This window comes from Caloenas nicobarica, chromosome 4 (genome assembly GCF_036013445.1).
Source record: "Caloenas nicobarica isolate bCalNic1 chromosome 4, bCalNic1.hap1, whole genome shotgun sequence".
NCBI classification, from domain to species: Eukaryota; Metazoa; Chordata; class Aves; order Columbiformes; family Columbidae; genus Caloenas; species Caloenas nicobarica.
The window spans coordinates 25,580,992-25,608,271 of NC_088248.1; the positions used below are offsets into that span (position 1 = coordinate 25,580,992).

General features: G+C 41.2%; 2 protein-coding genes across 5 annotated transcripts in view; one reads left to right on the top strand and one right to left on the bottom strand.

Annotated features, from left to right (window-relative positions):
• Positions 1 to 1,186: 1,186 nt before the first annotated feature.
• COPS4 (COP9 signalosome subunit 4) lies at positions 1,187 to 10,848 on the bottom strand. Of its 2 annotated transcripts, XM_065633588.1 has the most exons (11): positions 10,485 to 10,572; positions 9,908 to 10,081; positions 9,320 to 9,399; positions 8,375 to 8,526; positions 7,008 to 7,111; positions 5,983 to 6,136; positions 4,707 to 4,857; positions 4,131 to 4,301; positions 2,696 to 2,811; positions 2,244 to 2,328; positions 1,187 to 1,743 (listed from the first exon to the last, which is right to left on the bottom strand). In XM_065633588.1, coding segments are annotated over exons 3-11 (1,068 nt in total). In that variant the 5' UTR covers positions 9,321 to 9,399; positions 9,908 to 10,081; positions 10,485 to 10,572; the 3' UTR covers positions 1,187 to 1,609. The 2 variants fall into 2 exon arrangements, with proteins under 2 accessions (XP_065489660.1, XP_065489659.1); XM_065633587.1 differs by lacking the exon at positions 9,908 to 10,081 and having other exon boundaries at positions 10,485 to 10,848.
• A 237-nt stretch (positions 10,849 to 11,085) lies between these two features.
• Positions 11,086 to 27,280, top strand: part of LIN54 (lin-54 DREAM MuvB core complex component) — a 40,371-nt gene continuing 24,176 nt past the window's right edge. For 2 of the 3 annotated variants that reach the window (XM_065633507.1, XM_065633509.1), the window contains exons 1-2: positions 11,086 to 11,174; positions 26,149 to 26,867. In XM_065633507.1, coding sequence (XP_065489579.1) covers positions 26,175 to 26,867 — 693 coding nt within the window. In that variant the 5' untranslated portion in view covers positions 11,086 to 11,174; positions 26,149 to 26,174. Of the gene's footprint in view, positions 11,175 to 11,691; positions 11,768 to 26,148; positions 26,868 to 27,280 lie in introns of those variants that run through there. The other variant, XM_065633508.1, reaches the window with a different exon arrangement.

The following is a 27,280-nucleotide window of genomic DNA, read 5'->3' on the forward strand; positions in this document are numbered from 1 at the left end:
CCCACAAGTAAGGTCAGCAGCCACCCAATCTCCATCTGTGATAAGGATCTGGGAGATTTTCTAGTGCTGCTCTTTTACATGAAACATGTCAAGAGGTGGGCAGCTCTTTCCTACTCCCACAGCTGTTCTGCCACCACTCACCCTCCCACAGAAACTATAGGATGCTTCCAGCTGGGAGCCATCATAAATGACTTGGCCAGTTGTTTTGGGACTCAGAATTACCACCTGCCAGGTTGACACAAGTCCATCCTATTTATGGATGAACCACCCTTCACCAGCTCCTGTCTAAAAATCTAGCAGCACTAAAAATATAAACACATAAATGTGTAATAAATAAGCAAAGAGAGAAATAAATGAAAAAAAAGGCATTAGGGTTGTGGAGTAAGCCAAAACCTTTGAGTCAAGAGGACACCACCATCCTCCAGATTATGAGATGAAAAGCCTAGGATGAACAGTTAACTCAGAAAGTGTTATTACTTGACTGAAATGAAAGAGCCAAGGCAATTCACATCAAAGCTGGGATTGCAACCCAAACGCGATCACCCCAGACTAAAACATAGTTGTTCTGGACAGGAACAACTATTGATGAAACTCTGCCTTGTTTCTCCTTTACCAGAAGAGCTCTCTATCAAAACTTCTCCAGCAGATTGCACAATAAGATATATATATCTGGCAGGCCAAGCGGACAGGTAATGAGCATCCAGCTCCAGAATGATAAACATCAGACATGCCACTCTGTCATTTCTCCTATCTCATTATGTAAATAATCTGTATTCTCCAGCCACTCCAGTCTCAGGTGTCTAATCTTTTGTAGTGCAAAATCCTCACCTTCCAGAGTCTCTCATTACACCTCCAGTTCCACAAAACCACCATGGATACTTTTGTTAAATCACCAATTTGTCCTGACCTAGAGAATAAAACAAGGCGCGTGTGCTACGTTCTCATCATTGACCCCGAGTTCTCTGGGTGGGGTCTTTACCCCACCTCTTAAGCACAAATAATTCTGTGCCCAAATACACCAGTGCAGGAGAGGGGTCTGTACTTCCTTCAGTTACAATTTCAGACTTGCATTTTATAAACAGAGAAGGAAACAAGCTGTTTTTCAGCTAACATTTTCAGGGCCTGAAACTGACAATTCCAAAACCTCTACTTATTTCATGGTACTGCTTAAGAAAAGCAACCCAGGTTGCTACAACACTTGAACCAGCCTTTATTAGAATAATTACAACTGAAAGAAACATGGCACTTATATTTTCACAGCAGGACAAGCACCATAGGAAGTAAGGGGCTATAAAGCTGTAGTAAGAGTGAGGGGGAAAAAAAATAAATAAATGAAAATGAAAGCTTGCTGCAGACACTACAGCCGCTTCTACATGGAAATCACAGCTTTCTGGACAGCAGAGTGCAATGCAGAGGAAGCAACAGCATCATCCTGTGCTCAGAGAACTGGGGGACTGTCACACCAAACTCGGTATCACCTAATTGTGTCCTAAGCCAGAGTGAAAGCAGAAAGTGAGGAAATGAAGGTGAGTTATTTGTTTGGTTCACAGTCCTGCTCTTTCAGCACAGCAGGTGGTTGATTGCCTCTGTTCAGACAATGGCTGCACAGTCACTGAGCCATCTGGGCCTCCATTGCCTGCGCTGTCCATTCTGGGGCTGTCTGACTTATCTTCTCCAGCAGGTTGTTAACCTGGAAACACAGTGACTGGATCTGCTTGTCCCAAGTTGGCAAAGCTTCACGAGCTGAAAAACAAAACAAAACACAACATTAAACAAATCAAAGTAAGTCTTAGGAATTCTCTTGCCTTTTTGACTGCAACCTTTTCTTCTGCCACTGCCCTCACCTACCTTGCTGAAGAAGCCTTCCTTGCAGCTACATCACGCTCATTTCTGTATTCAAAAGCTAAAATGATTTTGGCTGTCTGTTACAAGCCTAACTACTGCATTGCAAAGTAGAAGTGAACGGAAAACTTCCTGGTGAACCTGTTCCTACGAGGTGATCGATGGAATAAATTCACACTTTCCTGTGGGTAAGAGAAGGTGGAGCAAGGAGGGAGGGTGGGTGAAGTGTGGTCCTCTGTTGCGGCAAACCCTGCCGCCTCCTGGCCACAGCAAGACACAGCAAGCTCACTTTAGACGGAAGATACTAAGAAACTTAAATTTCCTTAGGTTGTAAGGCAACAACTCAAAAAGCTTGCTCTGAACGGCGCTAAAAAAAAGTAAATTACCATGGTCAAACTTACTCTCAAAATGAACAATTCCATCAATCTGATCAATGAATCCATTCATGCGACCCTCCGTTATCATCTGAGAAGCTATCTTTTCTGCCTGAAACAATGAAGAAAGAAGTTAGGAACTTTTTCCATTACGAAAGAAGTTAAACACTATTAAGACTTAATAGTCCTTATGGGTTTTTCACCCTCTCCACACTTCGCAGGGAAAAAAGCTCTACAGAAAACACTAATTATGAAAGTTGTATCAGCAGCATCTAACTCCACTGTTGTTCATTCCACATCATGTACCTTTCTTTGTCATAAGATACGCTAGATACTTAGCCTTCCTCAAAACATGGAATGTTTAATTATTGTATTTAATGATTTCCTAATATTTAACTGATTTTCCTAATATTTACCACAGCTGTTTTCTCATGTCCCTGATGCTCCTTGTTTTTACCAAATACGTAGAAAACTGGTACCTTGGCTGCAGGGATTTCTAGTAATGCTCCAAGCTCTTCAAAAGTAATGTTGTTGTAAAGTTTGCTTGCAGATAGTAAGTTGTGTTCAATAACAGCTCTGTCCAGGATACTGGAACCTTAGGGGTTGGATGAGAAAAAAATCCATTACTATAAGATTAAAATACTTGGTTTATATTGTAGAGCAGATGGAAAATGCCTTTTTTCCCAAGGGTTATGTCTGCAGAAGGTCCAGATGCACCTGCCTTGCATCAGTTTATGGTAGACAGAAGAAAGTCATGAAAAAGAAAGGGATGTCACGTGGTTGGTTTTAAGACAGGTAGCTTAAACCCCGTTATTTAATTTCTAGAATAATCAAGTGGAGCCCTCAGTTTTGCTACAAGACCCAACATCTGAATTGAGGGAGTTTGACCTCCTGTGACCAGTTCAAACTTGCTAAATGAAAATTTTTTTTTTTCATTCATTACAGCTCTCAGGGGTACAACAAACCTCTCTCTTATTGTGCTTGTATGGTGATAAACTCTCATCTAATTTCTCTTTTCTTGATTAGTAATTTAACTAATTTGACCTTTAACCTCCAGCTGAAGACAAGCATATTATTAAATATCAACTAACTGGCATTCTTTAACTCATAAGGACAAAGAGTATGGGCTATAAATAAACAACACATCGAACAAAGGAAAGGACTGCAGCTTATTGTTAATAAGAACCTTTAACCAGTTTTCACCTCTGCAATTACACAGTTGTTTATTTGTCCTTAATCAACAAGTACTGTTGAACAGGAAGATTTGCCTCATTGAGAGGTATTTCATGCTTCTGTATTTTTCCACTTCGGTATTCTTCTAATTTAGAAAATTGAGACCAGTGTGTTTAGAATTCCAGTGAAGTCATTACTTCACATGATTTCTCACTGTTCAGAGGTTTCAGGAAGAACAAAGCTAGCAAGATGTCAGTGGGATGGATCAGAAAACAATTTGGAGACAGTGTGAGGTCCAAATCATCGCCTCACTATCTGTCAACAGTCAGAAAGCAGTTCAAATAAATTTACCATGCACACAGACCATTTACAGCCTATGTGCATGTCACACGTTTTTGAGCATCGTGTTTAAAACACTGGCTTAGAATTGGAGAAGCTCTAAAGGCCAGGCACAAGGTTAGGAACACTGGGAAGCTGTTGATGAAGAGGACAAAGAAACCACATTTTTACAAGCTTCCAGAAGAGTATTTCAAAACCTTAGCAGCCAATCAGAAAGACGAACTATGGCTAAGAAGCTTTACTATTGAACCATACTCATGAGGGTAACTTTCTGGGAAATAACTTTTAAATAATCATATAGGCAATACTAAATTCTTTTCCATTACACCTCTTGCTGCAATGGGCAAATCTGACTCCTGTGGATGAACACCTAACATTACAAGGTTTTAGAGAAATACGTACCATCAGCAGTAGTTGCTTTTTGGTGAGGCATTAGCATAGCTGCAAACTCTTGCAGTTGATTTCCACGGATAATTCTGTCAAGATACATTTTCTCCAGGATGCCATAGGCTGCAAGCTGCTGGCACCTCTCATCCTTGAAGAGTGTAGCAAGCATGCGTGAACGCTGTTGTCCTAGGACAATCAAGAAAGATGCTCATAAATGATCACCAAATCATTGAGAATTTACAGGTAAACACCACAGTTATAATCTTTTTTTCTCAATACATGCAATTAACCAACAAAGCTCTACCAAAGAAGGAACTCAGTTGTGTTCAGTTCCAAAACATTGTTTGCCACTATCTCCTGCATCTTTATCAGATGCCAGCTTATCACTGGCAAAGACCTATTAATAATCCAACTCTGAGTTAAGAGTATGCCAATAGATAATTTTGACACTGTGTTCACAATTTTGGATTCCTCACCAAGTCTTAGTGACGAGATCCCCCTTCCCACAAGTAATGCACAAGCTGGCTTGCTTCGGGGGATATGAAATACCTATGTTGGGTCTTTTATACAAAAATTTAATGTGTGTTTTACCTGCCGATGCCAAAATAGTGCAATGCAAAGCATGCTTCAATGCCTCCAGTCGCTCAGTTTCATGGACTATGCTCTTATAGGACAGCTCGTTGTATCTTTGGGCAGCCTCAATGAACTTTCTTCTGTAATCAAGAACTCGAGCATAGCAAACCTAGAAAGAAAATATGTCTCATAGAAAGAAAACTAACAGGGGTGGCTGTGTAACATAGGTGTGTATAAATTCCCACATTATCAAATGACAGCTCCAATAAATATTGCTCTACTGCACCCTAGAGAAATCTGTGTCTTCAAATGATTAGCTTGACTTGGAAAGGCTTTGCTAAAGTATCACAGAAAGCATTTGAAAGGGCATTGCCCAACACTATTCATATGTTAAACATTGCAAATGTACAAATGCCATAAACTCCGTAAATGAAATATTGTACAGCTAATACTGTACTTATGTAAGCTTCCCCATCACTACTGACGCTGACAGCTAGCATTTAAGTAGCAATTAATGTTTCAAGTGTTTGCTTTTCCCTTTCAGCACTGTAACATCTCATATTTCTCCTCTCCCTTCTTTTGTGCTTTTCTAATGCTTACAGTAAATATTTACACTTCTAACTGAGTGCACACTTTAAAACATAGCACCAGGAGAGAAAAAAGTAAAAGGGAAAACCAACAAACCAGCAGCACCACATCCTAAGTTACAGCTCATGGCACATCTGCTTTATGCTGTAGAATTTTAAACACCACCACCACGCTCGATTGGCGCTGTCATGCTATAGCTATGACTGCTCATCCCAGTAACTAAAATGGTTTGAGAAATCATCATACAAACTATTTATACAGTAAACCCACAAACAAGCAGTAAAGTCAGTTACTTTACTACCTGAGACTTATAGCTACTTTAATGGATAGTACTTATTATTTAAGTATGGGGTGAGAGGCCTTCTGTTGCCTCTAATACTGGACACGATTATTTTTCCTCTTACATTTACAGACAAAGGCAGAGGCAATATTTTCAACAATATTTCAGATGTTTTGAAGCCTACGATTTATTTTCAATCAGTAAAGCTGGAATTTAAGGAATCTTTACAAACTTCTCCCCAAATCATAAGGAATGAGCTGTCTAATTATTGCTAAGATGTGGCTCTCAAGCTCCCAAGGCCATTTAGAAGTGTTTTCTCTTTGGCTCTTTTCTCATTATGACAGTGTTAGTGGCATTGCATAAAAACATCTCAATGTAGCATCATTTCCCTTTAGAAAAAGAAGGCAATAAACTAAGTTAGACAACCTTATAATGGATTTGCAGCTGTTCATTAGTTGATTCATTCTGAAGCAGGGAAGCTCTATTAATATAAGCTTCTGCTTGAACTGGGTCGTCATCTTCCAGATACAGCCTGGCAATTTTCAGGTAGGTCTCCAGTTTATAATCTACATTGTACTGTCTGTAGAGAAACAGAAAAGCAAATGCTCACAGTTGCTCCAAACTACCCTTGCTCTTTTCTGTTCTAAACATATATTATGATTCTTAAGTACTTGGCAACTTTCACTTTACCCTGCTTTCTTCTTCCCTAATTAATGCTCTCTTCCAAAATTAGTGCTTTCTATTCAGGGTAAGGAAGTTTGAAATTAATGCAAATATAGACCTGGCTCCTACAAACACCGATAGAAATAATGCTGTCTACCAAGGCACAAATGTACACTCTAATAATCTGGTTTTAGTAGATTGGAAGTTTGCCATAAATGGTGAGCCACTTGAGTTAAAAAAGCAAACTTGCATTGGACCAAGTAAGTGCTAAATGGGCAAAACCTACAGCAATTCCTTCTACATGCATACAGAGAAATAGGTTAGAAAGGACAGACAGAGAAAACTAACAGCAAGGGTTCTAGACTTAAAAAACAAACAAGAAAAACCCAAACGAACAACCACAACCCCTCCCCAAAATCTCAACCGCATTTGTTAATATCCGATTTCAAACTTATGTCTTCAGGTTGAACCGTAAAGGCAAACACATGGAAGAACCACCACCTTTCAAGAACCTTTTGATAACCTTAGAAGCATTTTTGTAAAATACCGTGAAAAAAGCTGTTTATCAACAGACTAAGAAATAGTGCAAAACTTCCAGTGCGGTATTTTGACCCACTAAACTGTTTACTTTAACACGTGGTTTTAAAGCTACACTTCTGTCATCTGGCAGTAGTTCTGGCCTGAACTACTAAAACTCTGGGAAAATATGCAACCCCAAAATTCTCACTTAGTGGTCTAGTTCAGTACAAAGGGAGTAAGCGTATCTAACAACACAACCGTGTACTTACTTTTGCCCTGTTTCCAACGGGATCCCCACCAATACTTGTGCTGCATTCCTCCAGTCTTCTTCTTTCTCATAGATTGATGCAAGATGTTGCCTTATTGAAGCAACCTAAACAATAATAACGTAAGTAGCAAACATTGTAAAAATTGACTAGTTCCGTATTAAAATTCCCAGTATTTGTTCTTGTTCAGGAACCCCCTCAACTGATACCCCAGCTTCACAGATACAGCAGCCTACACACATGCAACTTCTCCCATGCAAGGAGTCCTGTGTAGGACTCCTGCATCAAGCTTTAAAACCGAGCTTTTTAAATCTGAGTACTGACTTGAAGCATTTCCACTTAAACTCATTTAACTTGTCACAAGCTTATCTTCAGGGAGTGATAAATAGTAACCTTTTATAAAGCTTTGAAAAAGATGAAACAAGGTCTTTAAGAACTGGAGCACCAAGATTCACATACCATTTCTTGCAGTTATACCTCATACCATGCCTGTGAGATATGAATGAGGCGAACTATGATTAGATCGTAATGCAGAAAGTTCTACTTCGTAGAACAGCTGTCAGCAGATGAAATATCCATGCATACAATTCAGGTTTTATACCCAGAAGCGTGGTTAAAAAAACAACAAATCACCTGTTGTTTTAGACTTAAATTATGCATAACCATCGCAACATATAGGCATACATTCAGTTAGGACTTAGAGTAAAAACTACTTTAAAAGACAAAAGGTAAAGAGAAGTGAATACAAATTGTGACAGAAACTGCCTTGCTTTTCTGCTCAAGTACTAGATCCTAAAGGCTTTTTGTATAAACATCTTCTGTAAGAACTCCCAGACAATGGTGAATATTTGTACAACAAAACCAAGAACCGAATTGAAAAAGAATGGCAGCCCATTCAGCAGGTAACTGTAGAATTGCGATTTCATTAAAACATTTTTTCTTTGTAAAATGGTTATAGCTTAAATATATATAAACAGATACTTATTTTGAAACAAAAAGCATTTGTCAAGATGCTTCTCTCTTTACATCACCTGCCTGTTCTATTATTTGGGTAAGATGCAACACAATGAGTACGAGTCTGTTTCTCGACACTGCCTCCAGTAGCTCAAATATCCTTTCATTGTAAGAAGCCATTTTCTGGTAGCGGAGGAGTTACACGTCCAGCATCCAGATGAAGAGATAAAGTCTGTATTCTTTGCATGGTCCTAAATACTCTCTGCATTTCACACAAGTTTTCGCAAAATTAGACTCTAAACAGAAATGTCTGGTTTGAACATCATTTTAAAGACTTGAAAACAGTCAGCACAGAAGGAAAAAAAACCCCAAAGCCAAGCCTGCAAACCAAAAAACCGTCATCATTTATCTCTCACCTGCTCTTCAAATGAAATAACTCTAGGTTGTATCTTTTCCAAGGTGAAGTGGTAAATTTCTTTGGCTGTGCTGTCAGGAAGACTTGGAAGATGGGTGCAGAAATCTGTCAGCAGCTGACGTGAGATCACTAGACTGACATTCTCATTCACCACTGTTTCAGAGACACATGGAATAAAAACACAAGATGGATACAATACTTGTTGGTGTCTTCACTGTAAGTGATCATTTGCTCTTATGTTAAGTTTGAATATTTCAAGTTTTTAGATCTGCATCTAAGTGAAGGGGCTTTTTTGTTTGTTTTTAAAGTGATTTTTTTCTTTCGGAAATGGTGACACTAGAGGTCACCAGAGTTCTAACCCCTGACAGAAAATAATGCATTTCTCACTCTGATTTATAGTTTAGAAAGATGTTTCATTCTGAATCACTGTTCTCAATTGCTGAAACATCTTGGACAAAGTAAATCTTTAGGCTAAATTTCACCAAGTTTATTCTCAACTTAAAAATTACAACAGCTATAATTTATAGAGGTATTCAATAAGTCAAACATCCAACCAACACAAACACACAAGAAAAACCCCTAAGCATTTCTTCTTGACCGTTCTCCAAACTAACTTGAGACCAGGGAAGAAGGGAGTTGTTAGTTTAAATACAACTCAGCATCCAGCATCAATCTGAGCATCCAACAGAGACTGCTTCATGTTTTTACCCTCGGACACTGTCACACTGACAGGCTGGAAAGTTATAGTAACTTACAAAGCTTATGAGTCCATATTCTCTATACTTCTGGGTACAGCAATGACGGTTCCTCTCCTAGTTGTGTTTGAGTTCCAATAGAACCAAAATATCATGTATTTATATAACCTCATATACAGCTAACAAATATGCAAACCCACAGACCTCAGGCCTTTACTCAGTGTGCAATTGATGATACCAGATGCACTTACTTGCTTCTACAAAAGCTTTCAAAGCTTCAAGTTGTTCTACATCCGACAGCTGAATGGCTTTTTCCAATATTTGGCGGTATCTGTCCACAGATTAGGAAAATAAAAAAAAAAAAAAAGAAAATCACTCATAGGGCATATTTTTTGCCTAACAAGTTCTGTTTTTCTGTTTATTTTCTATGTCAGAGCCCTCCTTTTGCTTATATTTGCTATACCTCTGAGATGGCAATTTTCCAAGTGTTTGCGTTCAAACGTCAGGAACATTCACCTGGAATTGGTATCTGTCTCTTTTTCAATTCCAGGACTAGATTATCAGATAACATAGCTCATCATTTTGTTATCTATGAATATATATGCAATTTTGAAGGCTACAAAAAACCCAAACAAGTCCCTAGGACAGTGCGTAGACAAAGTAATTAAAACTGTATCTCTCATGAATTAAGATTAATAAAGTTAGTCAAACGTTCAAAATGCCACATTCAATGAGAAACAGTGCTGGGAGCGGGAGGTCAAAATACGTTAAGGCCACTTGATATGAGCACAGGCACAGACTATGCATTTTTAAGCGCTTATTCCTGAAAAAATACCTACTTCAGTGTTTGCAATAGTAATGAAGTATTACATTCAAGTTGAAGCCATATTTTGAGGGGAACGCTTCGAAGTTTTTACATGAAACTCCTAGGGGCGAAGCAGTTCCTCTGGAAAATAACCAGCTGAGCTGGGGCTCAAGAATTTCAGTTGAACTGATCGACTTCTGACTGAACCCTCGGGGGGGAAAGAAAATCTGCGTGACACATTGCACTGCGAGGAGCTCAAACCCCAAAGCTTTGACATCCAAAACACCCACCTAATGAAAAAATAGAAAAATTAATAATAGAGATAGCGACATATTTACAGCGGACAGGAGGGAGCGGCGGCTAAGGGCTCAGGCCCCGAGCGGGGGCCTGCGCTGGGACACGGCCAGCGCGAAGCAAGCCGTCGACAGAAACGAAAAACGAACAAAAATTTAAGAACCGTAAGTGTTGGGTTTTTGGTTTTTTTTCCGGTAAGAGCCTCCCCCCCGCCCCGCCCAGGGCCCTGCAGCCCCCCTACGCCCCCCCAACGGCCGCAGCCCCAACGGCCGCTCACTGCCTCACCCCGGGACGGGGAGGCCGGCGCCAGCACTCACTTGCCCGCCAGGTCCTTGTGGGAGCCGCTGGAGTTCATCAGCTGCGCCAGGTCCTGCCTCACCGCGGCCGCCATGTTCGCCGGCCCGCCGTCCCCGCCGCGCGCCCGCACACCTCCTCCGACCATAGAGCGGGGCCGCCGGCAGGCTAGAGGGGCCGCCGCGCGGGGGAGGGGGGGGGGGTCACGTGGCGGGGAGCGTCCCGCGCGGGCAGAGCCCGGCCGCGGGGCTAAAAGCCCGGCCGGGCCCCTCGCCCGCCTCCCGCACGCAGCCGCGGGCCGGCACCTATAAAGTATATAAGTATATAATCGCGCGTGGGCTGCGCGCGCGCGCCGGCGCGGGCTAGGCCGGGTCCTCCCTGAGTAGCGCGCGCGCGCGCGCCGACCCCGGAAGCTGGCGGCTCCGCGGGGCGGGCCCGGAAGCGCGGGGCGGGGCGGCGCGCGCGGGGCCGCTGCGCCGGCGGTTGCCAGGGCGGCGCGGCGCAGTATTATGGGATGCGGCGGGGGAATGGCGCGGGGCGCGTGATTTTGAACAAACACGGCGGCTTCGTCGCGGGCGCTGCCGCCGCCGCGGCCGCCGGACGCGGTAGCGGGAAGGGGGGCGTCTGCGCTGAGGCGCGGAGGCCGTGCGGCGACGGCGGCGGAGGGAGGCACCGGTAGCGGCGGCGGTGGAGGAAGCGCACCCGCCCGCCCGGTGAGTGTGAGGAGCGGGAAAGCGGCGGCGGGAGGGTGAGGAAAGGGGTGCGGGCACGGCTCCGCTGGCGGGGAGGGAGCGGGACAGCGCTGACAGCCGCCGCTCGCCGGGAAGGCGCAGGCCCGGCCCCGCTGGGCGCGCTCCCCGCGCCGGGGCGGGCTCCTCGGCGGCCCCGCCGGCCTCCCCGGGCTCGGGGGGACAGCAGACCCGGTTGTCCCTCCGCCGCGGGGGATGCCCGCTCGGCAGGAGCCTTCACCGCTGCTTGCTGAGATCAGCTGCACCCAACGCTGTAGCGGAGCGGTGGGCTTAAAACGGACCCGAGGAGCCGGCGGGGAGCCTTCCCTCTCGGGCCGGGGGGTACTGTGTGGCACCCGCCGCCTCCCCGTTCCCTGCCGGTCCGGAAGCAGTTGGGGTTTGGCGGTGGGGCAGGTCGCGGGCAGCTCCCCGCGGAAGGCGGGGCGGCGCGGCGGGGGCAGGTGCGGCGGGGGCGGGCCGCGGGGGACGGCGGTGACGGGCTGAAAATGGCGGATCTTTCGAAATAGGGTGGCAGCCGCTGGCGGAGCCCGGCCGCTCCCGCGCCGCCGGCCGCTGCGGTGAGGCCCCGGGGGCGCGCGGGGGTAACGGTCGCGGGGGAGGGGGAGCGGCCGCTGCCGGCGTCGCGCGATGCCAACGGCCGCGGCCGCTGGGGCTCGACTCGCCGGGCCTGGGGCCGGCGGGGCCCGGCTCCCCCGGGGCACCGCGTCGGGCGCTGGGGAGCCCTCGGGGCCGGGCGGTCCCGGGCCTCTGGCTGTGGCGGCGGCGGGACGCGGCGGCTTAGGCCTGGGTTCGTTCTCGCCAAACTCGCCGGCGTGGGCCGCCGGAGAGGCCGGGGCTGCCCGCTGAGGGGCTGCCGGGACAGCGCCGGTCTCGGTGCGGGGGGCGGACGGCCCGACTTTGTGTGTGGGGATGCTCGCTCGGGCGCTGCCTTGCAAAGCGGGGCGCGGTGGGAACGGCGCGGGGCGATTTCCACGTTTGCTTAAGTCACCCCAGTGCGAGGGCACACCTGTCCCTTCAGCATCCTGCTGCGCGGCCGCGGGCAGCCTCCGAGGTCAAAGCAGATTGAGCTAGACTGTCTTTTGGGGTAGTCCCAGCTTCTCTCTTCATCCCTCTTGCTCGTTACGAGGTATAATGGCAGTTAGAATGCATTATGATTTATTAGTGGCCTTGACTTTGAAGCACATTGTGTACTAATTACGTAATGTTTCATACCGAGGTTTTGATTTCTGGAAAGCACTGCGATGTTGGGAGTATGTGAAATTGTCCACTGGAACATAGGGTGACCAGGAGGAAAGCTCTTAAGACTTAAAATTTCAAGTGAGGAAAGAGCAGATACTTAAATGATCTTTCAGTAGTTTCATCTTTCTGAATCGTTGCTTAGAATATATTAGTTATTGTAGAAAATACTAAATATAGAAAAATATTGGGAATATTCTTTGCATTGCTTACATAAAGCTGGCAATAACAGGCGATGTCTTGTATGTGTGGTTAGCTTATTCACAACAACTTTTTGGCCTGTTGGAGGCAAGAAGAATAGCAGGATATCAGATGAGAATGTCTTTTGTCAGGGGAATCCTTTCATAAAACAAAATGCATTAGACTTGTATTTTTTTATTCCCCCATATATCCAGTTTACATATGCGTCAGCAAGTGCTAACTGTTGGCTACATGCCTTCTACAGAGAGATGTGTGGCTGTGTTGCTCTGTAGACCAGGCAGTCTTAAAGACTTGGAGAGTATGTTAGAAAATACAGCCCAGCTTCTCTACTGGGTTACAAAAGTTACTTCATGCTTATTGTAATGTAGTGAGTTTCAGAAGTTTGTTATGCAAGGTTGATTGTTAAGATCACTTACCAAGAACTCTCTGCTGTTGTTTGTTTTGCTTGTACTTCCATGATGTCCAAGCTCAGTTTGTTACTGAATGACAGTTCAACTAGAATTCTCAAAAAGTTCTAGATGGTTTCAGGTTGAGTATCTGCTAACCGTGGGTAAACTTGAAGTGTGCTGATGAAGAGTGCTGTTGGATTTCAGCCCTGGAGACATTGTTATCTTATAAACTGAGATATCTTATAAACTGAGATATCTTTTAATTTAGGTTTTGAAAAGCAGTCAAAGCCCCTTAAGATTCTTTTCCCTTACACTTCTTTGAAAAATATTTCATGGGGAAAAAAGTAGTAAGACATTTTGGGGTGTTTGTTTTGATTTCTGCTTCAGCAATAAACTGTGCTTCCTTATCTGTCGCTTGGTCTGTTTGTGCTGTTACCTTCCTGTGCTGTAGAGGTAGCGCTTTATTTTTTCACATGCTGTTAGAAGCACATCTTAATGTCCTACAGAATTCGTATACTACAACGGTGGGATTCTTAACTGGTACCCAGGAGACAAACTCATGTTTGGGTTTTGTTGGTTGGTTTTGATTTTATTCTTAGCTGCAGGAGCTCCCAATAAGAAGTGGAAAAGGTTTCTTGAACTCTTGATTCAAGGGTTTGTATTTTGCTAGTCCTTACACTTCAGTAGCTTGGTTTCCTCAGTTGCTTAGAAAACTGGTAAACAGCATGCGGCTTTCACTGCAGCCACTCACTTGACAACATTAGAAAACACGAAAGTTTTTCTTGCATGAGAAAGAATGAGACCTCTGGAATAATCACTTTTTCAGTGATAGGGGCACATCGCTGCATGATGCGAGAGATTCAGTTTTCTTATGTTCCAAATCGGGATATACACTAGTGGCTCCTTAACTCTTCCAACTTGTGCCTCGTTCCCCTTCACAAGCCATACTTCTGCAATCGAACATGTTGCTACCTACGCTGGAGTTATGTCCTCAGTTTTGGGCTCTGCTCTGATCTTTTGTATGAGTTCCAGGCATGTACCCAATCCCCATCTCTATTTAGGGCCTGACTGTTTCGGTTTTTTTTTCCTTTGGAGTAACAGCAGTTTCTGCTAGGGACTCAAGCCTTTGCGAAGAAAGTTTTAGAAACTTCTGCTGTTCCTTGAAAAGTTTTTCAGGGTGTTTGTTTGGGTTTTGGTTAGGTTTTTGATAGTATTTTAATGAAAAAATTCCCAGTGGTGTCGGGTCTGCCTATATAGTTTAATCTGCTCCCCCCGCAACCCCCAATATTTGAATGATACAGGAAGCACAATCTGCAAACAAGTGAAAGCTTAGTGTTTTAAAACCTAGTTAATTGTTAATATTGTAGTGTCTGGGCAGAGCTTTACTGCCAGCTTTTTTTGTTTTCTACTTACTTTCGATGTTTTTGTTCCGAAGTGTTACCCTCTCATTTATTTGGGAGAAGATGTGGCTATGCACTGCTGTAATCCCATGAGCACATGTTGCTGCTTTGCTGGTGAGGAAGATGGCCCTGCTCTTCCCTGGCAGCATCTTCCTTGTCGTGCTGCCTTAATACATGCGAGGAATTAAGAGTATAAGAAAAGTAATGCTGATCACATGCATGTAGTGGTCAAAGTAGCAAAAGATGCTGTTTCAAATAACAATGCAATAAAGATAATACTTCTATGATATTTTTTCACAGTAAATCCGAAATAATTGTAGCAGGTGCTTGTTTTGTTAGTATGTGATTACCAGTTTGTTGACAGAAAAGGAGTTTTAGCTGTTGATTTTCATTTTAAAATTATAATGGAAGGTTAAATTACCCAGAATTTCCAAAGGGAAGAAGGATTTTCTCATAACTGGTATGTGGTCAAGCGGTTAGATTGTTTAGGTGTTTTTCCTCCAGCCATTCTTAAAAATAAAACAGCTAGCACCTCTAATAAACATGACAGAGGTGACATCAGCTTAATCTTCACATAAAAAAAAAAGGAACCCAAAAATCTTAATTGTGTAATGTAAAGCTCTCATGTCCATATCACTTGATAACTGTTACTTGAAGCACATGGGAGTTAGTAATTCGTTCACCTTGCCCATTCCTCTGATATGCTGCACACAGTTGCATGTATGGTGTGTCACATAGGGAGTGTTCACTCAACAGTATGTAAAGAAATGGGAAGGGGACAGTGTGCATTGATTGAGTGAATTATGGTTGCCTTGGGAACTATTATTTTGAATTTTGTGACTATAGCTGGTTAAATTTGTGATGAAGAACACCTGATATTTTCTTAGTGTTCCTTGTAACTGATTAAAAAAGACTGGATACTTAGACAAATTGTGTATTCAGCTTTTGATAAGGAATAAGGTTGGGTTTTTCTCCTTCCTATAGTTTGCCCTTGGTATTGTATTTGATAAATCTAGAACCGTGATCCTCTGGGAAGCGTGCAGAACAATGGCCTCCATATCTTGTCTTCTGTAGAGAACGGGCAAGAGAGTGGAAATTACTTTGTCTGTGTTCCACATGCATATTTTGTTACTGTGTTAAAACTATTTGCTTTCACTCTGCTGTTACATATGCAAACAGGGTGAGTTTGCAGGCTTAGATGATTAATTTTTCCATTTACCTTTGTTAATCCTAGCTTTCCTACTTTTCTTTTTTGTTTCATGACAAGTATTTTTGAAGGCAATGTCTAGTTCAGTAAGCTTAAACAGAAGACTGTTGAAAAAATGCAGTGCTGAGTGATTTTGTAATTCTTTGCTTTATGACAAAACAAGCCCGTCAATTTTAGAGACAAAATGTAGAGTGTCAGAGGGAGTAAGAAAATGGAGAATGCTTAAAATGAATGATACTATTTTACCCATTAGCAAAATGGTAGCAACATTGAAAGATGATAATTAGGAGAACTGGAGTATGGTAAGATCTCTTACCTACAGCTGTGATTTTTCATTTGATAATATGCCAGCAGTAGTGGACAAATCTTGGGTATACATATGTTTCTGTGAAGGCTTTTCTAGCAAATGAGAGAAAACATGTTGGGTGTTGAGTTTCTGAAGAACTACATTTCCTATCTTTTATACCGTTAATATTTGTGAATTGCAGTTGCCTGGAATAGTTGATGCGTGCTTGTGTGTATTTGGCAAAAAGGGATGGGAAAACACAGCAAACAAGGAAATGAACTAGCATGTTCTTAATTTTGTTTTGGATATAAAATGACCCAGTAAAATGGTTTGTTTCTCTAAGAAGGATTTTTTTCCTCTGAAATTAACTTGGGCAAACAAGTCACCTTAACTTTCTGAACTGTAGCTCATTTTTGTATTGCACAGGTAGGTGTTCTGTGGCACTGGCGCTAGCAAGCAGTTAAGAATCTGTGGGAACTGTGAGCCTTGTGGATTTATGTAGTTTATTCAATCTTTTCTTGAAATAAGTTTCTTCTGTTTGCTGGGTTAATGTCCAGAATGTGAAATGAAGTAAGAGTGCATTTTTTCCACTTACAAAGAATAGTTCTGGTCCCAGTGCTGTGAACTGGCCACAGCAAAGGGACCAACAAGGCTGTAGTCAATTGAGCATCCAAAATGTGATACCAGCAAAGGCTGTCACTTCTGTTTCCTGTGAAGAAAAAAGTTAACAATTGCATATGAGCTATGGATTCTCCCAGGAGATAAGTGGAAAACACAAAAGAAGGAGGCTACTTGTGAATTTTTACCATTGTTACTGGAATGGCTGGGAAAAATAAGAGCTCGTTGTCTCTGTTGAACAGGAAGGTGAATTTTAGTGTTATGTCAGCAAAAAGACACAGATTGAATAAAAAGTTTTGACTAGTTGGTTGCCCTGGATTCTTAACAAAAATTCTTAATGACATCGTGATCATGACTGGTTACATCTGCTTATGCTTATAACATTTGTTTATGGCTGCAAAATAAGCCTTGTCCTTGGAAGAGAGTTCTCTTAGTTGTCCAGATGACAAGCAGCAATGCAGATGCCATACAATTTTGCACAAGCTCATCTTATAGTCACTTATAAGTTGTACTGCTGCTGCTCAGTAGGTTTCGATGGACTGTACAGTTTGACACAGAGCTTTTTGGGTGCATGTCGTCAGATGGATTCTGGGGGAATTTACTGAGGTGCTGAGACACTTTCTGATTCAGGTGTGTCCAACTCATTGCAGGTATGTAGTGCTTTAACACAGTCTAGCAATCGACTAGGGAAACTGAGTCACAGCAAATAACCTGCCAAGGCTGCAATTTGGCTTTGGTGTCCTGGCATACATAACAACACTGCTAATCTCTAATCCCCAAAATTATAAATTGGCAGTTGGCAAAAGCTTCTTTTATGTATATGAAGTTGTCTTAGATGTAGTAAAGAGGCAAGCTACGAGATAACCTATCTTGCAACATAAAAAAAACCCCAACCAAACAAAAAAAAAACCCACAACTTTTTCCCATGGAGAAACACAAAGTTTGTTTATAATTATTTCTTCTCTTATTCTGAGAATGAGGTGAAGCTTCTAGATCAGTTTCAACTCAGCGTAGTAGTGACTTGTCCAGCTGGTGGTAGAGCATGTTTGCCATGGAAGTGGAACTGGGTCGGATGTCCTTTAAGGACAGAAAGGGATATAGCAAGCAGCATGGAGAGTGCATGCAAAGAACTCTTCCTTCCAGGTGGCCTTGGTATGCTCTCTGGAATAAAGCATCTCCAGGGATAGATAAGATACGGTAAGTATCTCTACGGTGTCAGGATATTGAAATCAAAGGTTATAAGAGATAATGTGTGTTCCTAGTCACCGAAATGCTTCTTTCTGGCTATGCCTGTCTGTAGGATTTTGGTTTTTAGCTGTTTATCCAAAAGCTTAACTGTTGGTTTTCTTATGTACACCTAAGAAAATTTACCAGTATGTGTTTCAGAATATCTTCAACCTTTTGTGTTATGATAAATGAGACTTAAGAGATCCGAGAAGCCTGCATTTGAAGTGGCCCATGTGGTTCTGGAGCAGAGGTGAAGATTTCACTGAAATTCCCATTTCTCCTATTGAATTGATCTCTTGACTCAAAGTCTTAATGTAGAATTTCATTCCATGAAAGTCGGTCAGTTATTGCACAGTCCTGGTTATTTAAATAAGTTTTTCCCAAAAGGAATATGGAGGTGCTTTATCTAGAGATTGAAGTACGAGGGAGAGGGTAATAGCGGTTTTTGGCATCTGAACCAAGTTTTGGTTTGCCTGCAGGTGAGCTATTTGTCTTCAGTTCAGTCTTTCTGCGAGTAAATATATTTCTGTACTTGTTAAGTGCTGTCATGTTTGAGGCTGGTAGAGCTGCTGAGATCTGCAGCTAGAAGCATGTTTCTGGCAAATCACTGAACTATAACTGTTTGAGCTATTTTTGCTTTTTCTTTCAGTGCTCCATTGGACTCAAAACTGAGGAAAGACAACTTAGATTTCTAGGATAAGTTTAAAAAGCAATAGCAGCCATAACAGCTTTCACTGGTATCTGAATCTTGACAGCAGTACCATGAAAGCATTGCAGTTTATGGTATTAGCTTTTTTTACCTGTGTTTCATGTCTGTGTTCTTTTAACTTCGAAACAAATCATATGATTGCATAAGACGGATTAAGTTTTAGGACAAAATGCTTTTCTGTGCCATGTTAGCATATTTTTGAAAATGAAATACCCCACGGAAAGCAGTGTTGCATGTGGGTTTTTTTGGATTAGAATGAACTCTAATGTATTATATGTTTTGACTGGGCGGCACTGCTGAAGTATACATTTCATGCACTGCATAATCATTGTGCTTCCTGATTCACAAAGACTCAATAAAATGGGTAGGTTACAATTCTGTTGTGATGAACTTTGCTTGTAAATACAGTGTGAAAAATGCACTCTTGCTGAAATTGTTGGCAGCAAGCCTGATCTTAAAAGGTGCCCACTATGATAACACCTGTTAAAAGTGTGCAGAGAACTTGATAACAAGCCTATGATGGCAGTTTTCATGCTTCTTGTTTTTAAGAGTGTGCTTGGTGCAATATGACTCAGTGTTCTGAATTCTTCTGTAGCCTGACATTCAGGAGGTATCCAGAACGTGGAAAGCAAGACCTTAATTTCAAGCTCTATTTAAAAGACTGAAATCTGCATTTCTTAGGCCTAGTGATAAGTACTTTTCGTATTTCTGTTAGATGATTTTTTGTTTTGTTTTGCTCTTTTTTTCACTCAGGATAAGTTCACTACATGTATACTAATTTTTACTTCAGATTCTTAATGCTTTGATTTTGGCCTCTTAAACATTGCAGAGAAATAATTTGAAGTTGGGGTTATTTCTTTTGGTCTCACCACAAAGTTTGCATGGAACATATGATTAGAAATGCTTCATTAACTGTAAATACCCTAGAATCTACAAACCCAAGTATTGGATTGTTCATGGCAGTGAACACCATCAGAATGTGTTCAGTGATCTTATGAACACCTGCGCAGTTTTGTTTTTCAGCTTTTGTGCTACTGTATGTTGTGAAAATGACTGAAACTGGCATGCAAAGCATGGGAAGAGTGAAGGGAAATGTTCCGTTTATTGCTTTCTATTTTATTTTTAGTTTGCATGAAACTGGGCTTGAAAGTAGAATATAGTTTCCAGTTACAGAAAGCAAACTGAACTGCTTCCAAGTATTCTGTTGCAATGAATGTTTTTTATATATATGTGTGTGTGTATATATATATATAAAAAAATATATGGTTCTTTCCTGGAAAGTTGCTGCAAGGTGTGTGCTAAACAAGCAGTGTTCAAGACTTCAACGTTACCATGATAAAGTGACCTTCAGCACTCCTTTTTAAGAGCGAAGGAGGACGTACAGATATGTATGGAATCTCTTTCTGTGGTTGACAACATGCATTTGTTGGTAATTGGAGCATAAATGACTACCCTAATTACTTAAATCTTTATTTCTGCATTCTTAGCCTGGTCATGACAGTCGTTTGTCAAACATATGCATATTGATGTTCTCTTACTTCTGTAGAAAGTTGCACTATTAGATCGGCACACGGTGTTCACATCATAATGCCATTGCTTTTCAGTGCACTCTGGAGTTCACTTAGCACTGGTGAGGATTAGACCCTTAAAGGGCACTAAGTAGTTCTCAAGCAGATTTATCATCAGCTTGCTGATCCTGGTCCATCTTCAGAACAAGATGGAAGTCTGGGGTTTTGGCTTGCTGTGAGCCACAAATAGCAAATCTTGAAAGTGCTGACTGATGACTGAGGTAGATAGATATCTATGGAAATTTGAAAAGATGACGTGGCTTGAAATGCAGACTAATATTAGCAGAATGGTATCTGGTTTTGCCCCCTTGTTAATAGACATTTAACTGGCATGTGAGAGCTAGGGTAACAGCTGTGAGCCATTCATGGGAAAGTAATTTGAGCTTTAAGTGGTTTAGTTTTCTAGATACTAATAATTCTGGGTGAGTGCTTGGAGTTTTTTGTTGTGTTTTGTTTTGTTTTTTTCAGTAATACTACTCAGTATCTCTTTTTGTAATCAACAACAGCTAGAATGTTCTTATTTACCAGTCTTGTTTTGTAATTGATGGTACACTTGGGCAATGTAATATTTTCTTCTTGTGGTGAAAAGGGAGTTGTCCAATCCAGAGTTAGATATCTGGATGTTTTACAGTGCTAATTTTCTAGCAAGCGGTGCACTCACATCTACATGTAATGTAATTCAACCATTTGCAATTTGTATGATGTGCTGCTTTCATCAAAAACTTAGTTGTGGCTTTTTTCTTCTTTAGCTTCCTTTTTGCCTGAAAGGTTCTCTGACTCCTGGGGATTTTTGGTCATGTACTATGTCTAAGGTCTTTGTTAGTTTGATTGTAAAAATTGTCTTTGTACTCTGTGTAATCTAATTTCTATGGTAGCATGCTGTGATTCCTTGTATGTGAGGATTAATTTTGATGTGAAGAAAAATAGCTACAGGCCACAGGATAGCTGAATCTTAAAGTATATTTTTAACAGTGGTTGTGGTCAAGGAAGAACACGGGGTCATATTGCATCCCTTCTGAAGTTTTGGGTATGATCCACTAAAAGTTTTTTTTGTGGTGAAGGCAGTGTATTTCCTGTCAATATGTTAGTGAAACATTTCTGTTTTGAAGACAAGATACATTTTCAAAAACGTCACTAAAATATTTAATTTTTTTACAGCAGCTCTGCAAAAAGCATCTTCTGCTTGTTCCTATGTGGGGTTTTTTTTTACTCATTGAGTTTAACTGTACTTGTCACTAATTTGTAGTATTATATGTCAATGATAGCTGCATGAGGAGCTTAGTAACTGTTCTATGGTTGAAAACTGCAAGATGCTTGTTTTTTCCCTCCATCCTAAGAGCTGAAAGATTAGGAAGGGGAATTGCTACTGCAGTGTTCGCACTGGATTGTGCTTGGATCTCTCTTTTGTGGCTGCTTCCAACTACTTCATGCCTGGTAATTTTAAACTGCTTAATCTCTAAGTATTAAGACCAAAAAAATTGGACTTTTTCAGCTCAGCAGCCTTCTGGAGTATACATGTTGCCATTATTGGGGAGTGTGGGTGAGCAGAAGCTGAAAAATTTGAAAAAGCATTTAAGTACTTAAACTTTGATTACCTGTGGCCGATGGTATCTCGTGCTTCTCAGATAAATTGAGAAACCATTCTGTATTTACCCTGCTTCCTCCTCTTGTTGCCCTTGTTGTCATGAATGGATTTAGAAATGCAATAATTGAAACTTTTAAAATACCCTTACTAGTTAAGAGAAATATACTGATTTTATTAATGTAACTTAATAGGAATATTGTGGGATTTTTGCATTTTAAAATCTTCAAATCTGAGCAACAGCCTACTGCCCCACCTTTATTTAAGAGAAGTGATAGTGATGTCACACTTTTGTCTCAGCAAAACGAACTCCAAATGTTACTCCTTTTGTACCTGATAATACTGTATTGTTTTGGTTTTTACCCCCACATTTGCACTTGGAGTCAACTGAACTTGCAGTGAACAGTTACTTGGTAGGTTGTCCACTATTACTTTTCTGCCATTCACGTGATCTTAGTTTCCAGCGTTATTTCCCCCCACCCTGGCTTAGTAAATCCCTTGAGAGATACTGCGACTATTGGTGTTCTCCCCTCCACTTCACAAATTAATAGCATTTGCCTTGATTCTCTTAAAAGATAGTAATATCTTCTTAACTGTATTGATCTTCGGAAAAGACTTGGCCTTTTGCAGCACCAAGGGTGCATGGAGACGTTTGTAAGTCCCTTATTGCGAAGATTCTGATTTTTCCATTTTTTGGGGAGCTGCAAAACTCTGTGCTGTGTTGCATCCCTCAGGAAGAAAAGTGTAATAAGAATATATGGCCATATTTCCATCTTTTCCTGGTTAGTGATGTAGTAACTAGTTTCATGTATGCTAGACATATCCATGTGACTTGTTTCCTGGACAATCACCCCAGCGGTGACCTCCGGAGGCATTTTTTTGGTGATGTTTAATTGTTCCACTTCATACTTCTTTTTTATCCTTTTCCTTAAAAATCCCCTTTACTCTTTATGAAATTATACTGATAGAAATGAGGTAGTCAGTTTTTCCTCCTCAGTTTGATTTTATTTGTACTGTAACTGAAAGCAAACAAATGCAGAAACACAAACAGATAAATAATCTAAAGATGAAAAAAAAACTATGTTAAGGTTTTTCAGAAACACATAGGATTCAGAAGTATTGGACTATTAGGCTAAGTAAAATCAAGTTTAAATAAATTTTTCTCTATATATTCTTCTTTGTGTGACTATCAAGTATAGAGGTCTGTGCTAGGGGTAAGACATTCAGAGGTGGTTCACTCAAGCTGAGCTTTCATCCCTATTATCCTCCTAACAGTTCTCAGCATTTTTGGTAGAAGGTAACAAATATTTTTCATAGTTGTTTCTCCAAGACCTTGCTGATGATGTGCTTTAATCCCTACTTTTTTGTGTGCATTTGGCTGGTTGCATATCCTGAGAAATGCTGAGACACTTTCTATACAAATCTTCATTCTGTGAATTTCTTCTTGACCTTTTGATTTAGTCTTATGGTCATTATTTTGTAGGCTAAAATGATCTATTTGTTAATATAATCCTAGAATTTTTGTGGAGTTCCTTGGTCTAATAGTGTGCTTACCCACTTCCTTGGTTTAGATTGTTTTTTCTTCGGGTTCTGAACTAAATAAGTGTAAACAGTGATGCATTTTTGGGGGTAGTGTGGGTACAGCTCTTGTATTGTCAAGTGACTCAGAGCATAACTGCTGAAGCAAAGGAAACTTTCAAGGTATTTGTTTGTTGGCGTGGGGTTTTTTGAATAGTTAAAATAATTCTGTATCTTGAAGATCTTAAAGCTGTTAGAATCTTAAGAGAGGTTGGTGTGCCTTTACTGTTGGAAATCATTTTAGTAGAGAAGGTGAAAAAATGGAAACAGTGTGTGTTTGGTATAAAAGCATTAGAAAAAAAATAAACAGCTGAACGGTTGAGAAATCCTGGCTAAATACCTACTGGGTATTTAGCTGGGAAGTTGAAGCTGCCTTAGACGACAGCAGCCTCTCATATAGCTAGGGTGAGATTTTAATCATTACATTTCATGTATCTATTTCAGTCATATCCAATAAGCAATGAAGAAACAGAACAAGTGGGTTGTGTTGTGGTTCTTTTCTTGCTGTTCTTGATTACACTAGCCTGAATACTTTGATGGAAGCCAACTGTAAAATGATGGGACCTAATAACTCTAAAATCTCCAAATGTGATGGCCAGAAGCTGTTAATCCAGTAGCCATGCATAATATTTATTTTCTTTTAGCTTGTCACTTTCTGATTCCAGACTTGACATAATGTATTTCTTTTCCTTCTGCATTCTGACTTAAAAGTGCTTTGTTTGAAATCAGAATGCTGAAATCCCGACTCTGTGCATTTTAATATAAATATAATGCCCTTTCAACTAGGTATTGGTATTTAATAAGAGTTTACTGCTTTGTAACATAACCAGATGGTGAGAATGAAGAAAATAGCTATTGAACTCTGTAACTGCTGATATATATGTAAATACTTTATGGTCATACTGTTAAAAGATGCGAAGAATAACCTTTCTGTTAAGGAGTAACACATTCAAATGCAAACCAAAATGAAGTAGTTAAAAATTACTAGTAATTACTGAATCTGGTTGTTTTTCCACTGTCTGATTTAGATTATTCCCTTCCTTTCAGACATGGAAGCAATCATTATTTTAATTGTGGTCGACCCTAGGAGTCTAACCTCTAGATCCAAGCGCCTTATGCGTGTCAGTATAGAACAGAGTGATGGGGCTTTTTTGTCCAAAATAGTTCAGAGTTGTAAGATCTAAGACACAAGCTTATTTAGGCTGATGAGGAGACACTGAAGCAACACAGCTCAGGAGGAGAGTCATTGTCTTTAACATATGCTGAAGCGATCTCTTTTTCCTATTCCTGGTTTTGTGTAATCTTGTACGCAGTTCATCAATTTGCCTTCTAGACAGCAATGTGATACTATTACTAATGTGTACTTAGGAGTAAGCTGTTTTGTCTAGTGCTAGTTACCAGGGCTGGCATCACTGCAAGCTGTACTGGCATTACTTTGGGAGAAATGCTTTCCAAAGGAGGTATTTCTGGCAGTGACATCAGATAACTTTGTACCTTTAAATGCCGACCAATAAGGGAGCTGTGTGCAAGTTTCACCATCGGTCATCTGAACAAGTTCTTTCACAGCTTGGGCTTCTTGAGTATCACAGCAATTCGGTATGGCTTGTGCACCCTACACAATTAGGAAGGCCATGGACTGTTGCAGTGCAGCCTCCTGAGCTCAACATTGAAACTAGGTAGATCATAGCAGGTTTTTTTTCCCCCATCCTTCTGCCTTGTGGGGGAAATGCAGCTGTTTTGTGGTTAGCTGCTGTGCAGAACGGAACCACAATGACTCTGGAGGAACCAATGGCACCTCAGCATTTGGCATTGTTCCTTAATTATGAATGTTGTTTAGTAATAGCTCAGTTCTGCTTTTCTAGCAAGTAGGAGACTGAATTTGTGAGGATCCAGTTCTCTTGAGCCTTATCATGAGTACTCGAGAGTGTGTACACATAGTTGTGCAGTGTGCTTGCCTGTGCAGTGCCTAAGCGTGCTGATGCGGTCAGCAAATGGAGAAAAAGCCTTATGAAGCCGGTGTGTTTTCAGCCTCTGACAGTGATAGTTTTAGTGGGAATGGTAGATGAGACCATTTACAGCAATGCCTTTAAGGTTTCTCAAGTGGGAAGTGACTCCAGCTTTGAATCTCGGTGTAGTTTTTATATATGAATTGGTCACTCTTACTAGTCAGATTAAAAAAAAAAAACCTGTTTTCTTTCAGATGGGGTGTTCTTTGTTTTGTGTTTAGAACATGTTTCAAATTGATCATGAATTTGGGCATTACATTTTCATGTGAGTTTGAGAGAAAATATTGAGCTGTTCTTTTCACTGCCAGCATAGAGAAATTATCTGCTTGTCTTGGAAGGGCTGGGCTTGGGCTTGGTGCTGGGCTGGTGATTGAGCTTCTGGGGTTGATAAAGCCCAACGCCAGGCAGCTATTTGTTTTTCTGGGATTTCCAAAATAAGGATTTGGCAGAAGGAACCCCTGTTCTATCTGGTATGGGATAACAAGTCTCTTGAGGCAAGAGAACCTACTAGTCAGTGTTGACAGATGCTATTATAATCTGTTGGATTTTTAAAGCTTTTTAACTTTCGCTTTATATTTCAGTAAGCTTAAAGGTGTGGTAACAAGGTGCCCATGTCTTGGGGGAAACACTAGTTCATTAAGTGTACTGTGTTGTCAAGAGTGGACTGGTAATCCACAGCAAGTCAGTGCCTTGATTTGACTTCAGCAGATGATGTTGAAGAGGTTTGATATAAATTCTTACTGAGAGCAAATTCAGCATAATCTGTTATGTTTTGATAGCTTTTTTTTTCATTATATCCTGCCTGTGCATGCACAATCTCTTGGCTTAAAAAATTCTGCTACTGTATTTTCTTCTTTGGTAATATTATTCACAAAGCTTTGCAAAATGTATGTTTTCCGGAAGCCAATAACTGTTTAAAATATTATTGCAGTACCTGTTCCAGTCATCACTGCCAAAATGGAGGTGGTTTCAGCAGAAGTCAACAGCTTGCTCCCTGAGGAAATAATGGACACCGGTATAACTCTGGTGGAAGATGATGGCATTGAGGCGGTTATTGTGTCATCGCCTATAGGAGATTCTATTCCCATGGAAACAGAACTGGAAGAAATAGTGAACATAAGCTCCACCAGTGACTCCTCAGCTACAACTACAGCCGTTGTCACCACAGAATCGGTTACTGGACCCAGCAATCACTCAGGCGACACAACGGTGAACACCACAACCCCAAAAACTGATTCAAATGCAGCAGCAAAGCCTGCCTTTCCAAGTGGCCTCCATAAACTTGGTGCTCAGACCCCCGTCACTATATCAGCCAATCAAATTATTCTGAACAAGACCACTGATCTTAAAATAGGCAATCAGAGTATTAAACCAGATGGACAAAAACTAATTGTAACAACTTTGGGCAAGTCTGGCCAACCCATTGTTTTAGCATTACCCCACAGCCAACTCCCACAGGCGCAGAAGGCCACATCCCAAGCCCAAGGTGGAGACTCCAAGGTACAAGGCCAGCAGATCAAAGTTGTTATTGGAGGTCGGTCAGAAGTGAAACCTGTTGTTGGTGTCTCAACTTTGACACAAGGAAGTCAGCTAATAAACACTGCGGCCCAGCCTTCTGTTTTGCAGAGCCAGCAATTAAAAACAGTACAGGTAATGTGCATTATACTGATGAACAAACCTCTTAAAATAATTTTGTACCTGCAACTGTTGTCCTTTTCATTCACTGACTGACACACAGTTGCTTTCAACCTTTGCACTTATTCCTTGTATTAAAAAAATACAATGCTGCTCTTAGCCCATGTTTTAATCTGTGAATGCATTTGCCATTTTATGCCCTTTACCTCTATGTACTGTTTAGAAACTTAGGTTTTGTGTCAGAGAAAGTGAGCTATTAAAATTCAGTAAACTGAAGAGATTTTTCCCATTATTTTAATTTTATATTAAAAAAATTCTACATGCTTTCAGGAAGACTGAATTGAACTCTGTATGCCTGTTGTTTCTTTATTCAAAGTGTATGCTGCTTTACTCATTTATGAAAGGTTACCTTCTGCCTCATAAATTTA

Coding starts and splice junctions, on each gene's coding strand:
- COPS4 (XM_065633587.1), bottom strand. CDS start 10,609: ATGGTCGGAGGAGGTGTGCGGGCGCGCGGCGGGGACGGCGGGCCGGCG. Junction 8,527..9,319: donor GAAAGCTTTTGTAGAAGCAA/GTAAGTGCATCT, acceptor TCTCTGAAACAG/TGGTGAATGAGAATGTCAGT. Junction 2,812..4,130: donor AAAAGCAACTACTGCTGATG/GTACGTATTTCT, acceptor CCAACCCCTAAG/GTTCCAGTATCCTGGACAGA.